General features: G+C 35.7%; 1 protein-coding gene across 1 annotated transcript in view; it reads right to left on the bottom strand.

Moving 5' to 3' along the window:
- Nucleotides 1-1384: 1384 nt before the first annotated feature.
- The window catches only part of LOC106880988 (zinc finger protein 271), a 4009-nt gene continuing 762 nt past the window's right edge, over nt 1385-4631 (bottom strand). The window contains exon 2 of the mRNA XM_014931170.2: nt 1385-4012. Coding sequence (XP_014786656.1) covers nt 2184-3722 — 1539 coding nt within the window. The 5' untranslated portion in view covers nt 3723-4012 and the 3' untranslated portion in view covers nt 1385-2183. The remainder of the gene's footprint in view (nt 4013-4631) is intronic.

The following is a 4631-nucleotide window of genomic DNA, read 5'->3' as shown; positions in this document are numbered from 1 at the left end:
TGTTCCAAGTTTCAAAGTGTTTCGTTAATGAAAAATGTGGCCCCCGTTTTAAAAAAGATCCAAAATTACTAGTTTAAAATCTCACAACGTGAGATATTCTGCAACAGTACTTTGTAGTAAAGATTATTTGGCAACATAACATAGCAGTCCTGTTGTGTTGGTAAACAATCTTTACTATCTTGAAATACAAATAATAAGAGTATATGCATATATACGTACATGTATGTGCATACCTATATCTACCTGGGTACAGGACGTTGTAAACAAAACGTAGACAAAAAGATAATAATCAGAGTACAGAAAACACACAGGCCACATAGAGAACATTTTCCTTCATCAGCAGCCGCCCTTCCAACACTGGTGTTTCGAAGAGTGACCGTGTTTGGAATGTTTCATTCACCGTCTGTGGGGTGAAGTGATTAACACGATTTGGCTTTATTTACTCATAACCTGCCGAAAAATGTATATTCCTTAACGGAATTTGTTTTGAACACCTTTCACATGATATTGATTATGATGATTGATTTTCTTATGAAAAAAATCGATGGGCATTACTCATACAATCTGACACATATCTGTAAATAAAGCTCGAAATTTCGAAGATGTTGAGTTGTATCTCAGTATGTATACATGCCAACCAAATTTCTTTCATTTTTCTTATTAAATTCCGACATAATCGTAATGTTAACCCTCTGGAAGGTAGTTGTAGAAAATTTCATATGAATATGACTCATTTTTTCCTGAAAATTATAAGAAAACAATGCCAACTTTTGAAACTTTTCAGAAACTTCGACCCCTTCTTAGTCATGGCCTTTTTGATGCGTCAAAGGAAGACCATCCTTGATGGTCTTCCTTTGAAGGAGGCACAATTGCGTATGTATTCCGAAATTCCGGCAAGGTCCACTTTGCCTATCATCCTTTAGGGTAATCTTTGCTTTTCACCATTTTGGGGGTTCAATAAAATAAATACCAGTTAACTACTGAGGTCCATGTAATCGATTTACACACCACTCCACTCCACTCCCGAATTTGCTGGCCTTGTGACAAAATATGAACCCAACATTTCATATGCATGCTCATCAAACGTACTTCCGCTTCCATTCATTACATCTTGACAAACGTGTCTGGCGCTAGTCACCAACACTATCACCAGTTCACGAGGAGGCCAAAATGCTTCTTGTTCTTATGAATGGTCACATTGATTGATAGTCATACATCTATATGAATAGATACACGTTTAGTTAACACTACAAGTACCAAGTGGTCGTTTATCACCACTTTTGCTTATTAATTTCTGGAACTGTATTGAATGTGCAATCATGAGCATAATTTGATATGTGTATAGAAATATAATTTTTGCATGCAAATAAATGCTAAAAGAATGTATTTTCAAATCCTTTATTCACTGCATTTGCTTATATTTAAAATGAATTCTATTACATACAAATTTTCATTGACAGTCAAAAATAATTGCCACGGTCATTCTTAGGAGGAAATGTTGGCACTTTTAGTGTTAACACTTTAGAATTTAAATCAGTCATATCTGGGCCAAATTTTCTAATTATTTTTTGATCAAACTAGCCAGACTCGGCCTCTTACGCCTACCCGACAATGTCATTCTAAAAATAAACTATCCATTTAAATTTGAAAGCTGTCAGATAATGCATGACAAATTAAAAATAATGTGAATACGTTTGTGTATAGTCAAGCAACTACTTCTGGAGAACAATTTACCACAGATATCACAGTGATAGGGCTTCTCACCTCTATGGAAACGTTTGTGAAAAGCTAAGTGGTTACCTTGAGAGAATGAATTATGAATACGTTTGGGACTAGTCAAGCAACTATATACATCCATAGAACAATTTGTCACAGATATCACTTCTCACCTGTGTGGAGATGTCTGTGTTGAGATAAATCACAACTAACAGAGAATAATTTACCACAGATATTACAATAATATGGCTTCTCTCCTCTATGGTCATGTTTGTGAGAATTTAAAGCACTTTGGCCACAAAATGATGTACCACAGATATCACAGTGATAAGGCGGGTGGATTTGATTTCGCCCTAGTATGAACATATTTGTGATTAATCAAGTTATATTTTTGAGAGAATGGTTTACCACAGATATCACGGTGAAGTCGCTTTCCCCTGTATGAAAACGTGAGAATTTGAACCACTTCAGTTAGAGAATGATGTACTTCTGACATCACAGGGATAAGGCTTCTCTCCAGTATGAATACGTTTGTGTCTAGTTAAGTTGTTTTTTTGTGAGAATGACTTACCACAAATGTCACAGTGAAATAGCTTCTCCCCTGTATGAACACGTATGTGAGTATTTAAAGCACTCTGGTCAGAGAACGATGTACTACAGACATCACAGTGATAGGGCTTTTCCCTGGTATGAATACGTTTGTGTCTAGTCAAGTTATATTTTTGAGAGAATGATTTATCACAAACGTCACAGTGAAATTGCTTTTCCCCCGTATGGAGATGCATGTGAGAATTTAAAGCACTTTGGCCAGAGAAAGATGTACCACAGACATCACAGGGATATGGCTTCTCTCCTGTATGAATACGTTTGTGTGTAGTCAATTTATATTTTTGATAGAAAGATTTACCACAGACATCACAGTCAAATGGCTTCTCCCCTGTATGAATACGTTTGTGTGTAGTGAAAACACTGGCTGAAGAGAATGATTTGCTACAGACACCACAATGATATGGCTTCTCTCCTGAATGGCTATATCTGTGACTGATTAAGTAAGTACTTACAGAAAATGATTCACCACAGATATCACAATCATATGGCTTCTCTCCTGTATGAAAACGCTTGTGAGTAGCTAAGCTGTCACTTTGGGAGAATGATTTACCACAGATATCACATAAATATGGTGTCTCTCCTGTGTGAATACGTTTGTGCTTAGTTAAGGTACTACTTCTAGAAAAAGACTTGCCACAGATGTTGCAGTGATATGGCTTCTCCCCTGTATGAATACGTTTATGAGAAGTTAAAACACTACTTTGAGAGAATGATTTACCACAGATGTTACATTGATACGGCTTCTCTCCAGTATGAATACGTATGTGAGTAGTTAAAATACTGTGCTCAGAGAATGATGTACCACAGACGTCACAGGGATAAGGCTTCTCTCCAGTATGAATACGTTTGTGTCTAGATAAGTCACATTTTTGAGAGAATGATTTACCACAAATGTCGCAGTGAAATGGCTTCTCCCCTGTATGAACACGTTTGTGATAATTTAATGCACTTCGGTCAGAGAACGATGTACTACAGACATCACAGGGATATGGTTTCTCCCTAGTATGTAGACGTCTGTGTCTAGTCAAGTTGTGTTTTTGAAAGAATGATTTACCACAGACGTCACAGTGAAATGGCTTCTCCCCTGTATGAATCCGCTTGTGTGTAGCAAAGACACTGGATGAAGAGAATGATTTACCACAGACACCACAATGAAATGGCTTCTCTCCTGTATGGCTATGTCTGTGACTGATTAATTGGCTACTTATAGAAAATGATTTACCACAGATGTCACATTGAAATGGCTTCTCTACTGTATGAACACGTTTGTGCTTATTCAAATATCCTTTTTGAGAGAAGGACTTTTTACAGACATCACAGTCATATGACAATTTTCTACTCCCTTTTTCTCTATCATCAGGAAAATTCACTTCCTTTAATTTTTCACCTTTTTCCATTATTTTTCTTTGAAAAACACAATATAGATATTTTTTTTCTTCTTTTTGCTTCTGTAGTCTTTTGTTTACAAATATTTCAACTGCTGTAGACACTCCAACCTGTGATGTCCTGAAAGTTTGCTAATAACACAATATCAGAGTAAGTATATTGTAGGAATTCTACCATAGATTTAGGGAAATCTATGTAGAGAATCTTATGTATCTATTCTGTACAATATTTTCATTTCGGTGCTTAGAAGAAGATAAATAATGAGAAAGTATCTTCAGTTATTCCAATGTCTTCTGATATTCTAAAATAATAAAGAAACAACAGTGTAAGATATAGAGGCTACTTAGAAAATACAGATTCAACATTTCCATAGAGATAAACTCTAGAAATAAATATTTACTTGAACAACAGAACCATTCAATTTATTAAAATTTACATAAGAAAATCTTGTGTAGAACTAAAATATTTCTTAACTCTAGCTACACATTCATATTGTGTTAACATTTATATGTATGTGTGTATGTATGTATCATCATCATTATCGTTTAACGTCCGCTTTCCATGCTAGCATGGGTTGGACGATTTGACTGAGGACTGGTGAAACCAGATGGCTACACCAGGCTCCAGTCTAATTTGGCAGAGTTTCTACAGCTGGATGCCCTTCCTAATGCCAACCACTCCGAGTGTAGTGGGTGCTTTTACGTGCCACCGGATATATATATACACACACACACACACACACAGAGAATTTTAATAATTTTTTTTTCTCGTTAATACCATGATGCTGAAGAGAATTTGCCCCATTTTAAAAATCATTTCGCGAAACTTGAAAATTACCACATTAGACACTGTAATGAAGAAAAATTGACTTGAAATCCAACAGAGAAAAGAATATATTTTAATTAGCAACCTCAATTACA

Source organism: Octopus bimaculoides, chromosome 28 (assembly GCF_001194135.2).
Source record: "Octopus bimaculoides isolate UCB-OBI-ISO-001 chromosome 28, ASM119413v2, whole genome shotgun sequence".
Lineage (NCBI taxonomy): Eukaryota > Metazoa > Mollusca > Cephalopoda > Octopoda > Octopodidae > Octopus > Octopus bimaculoides.
Note: the sequence above shows the minus strand (reverse complement) of the source record. Positions and strands in the feature narration are given on the sequence as shown.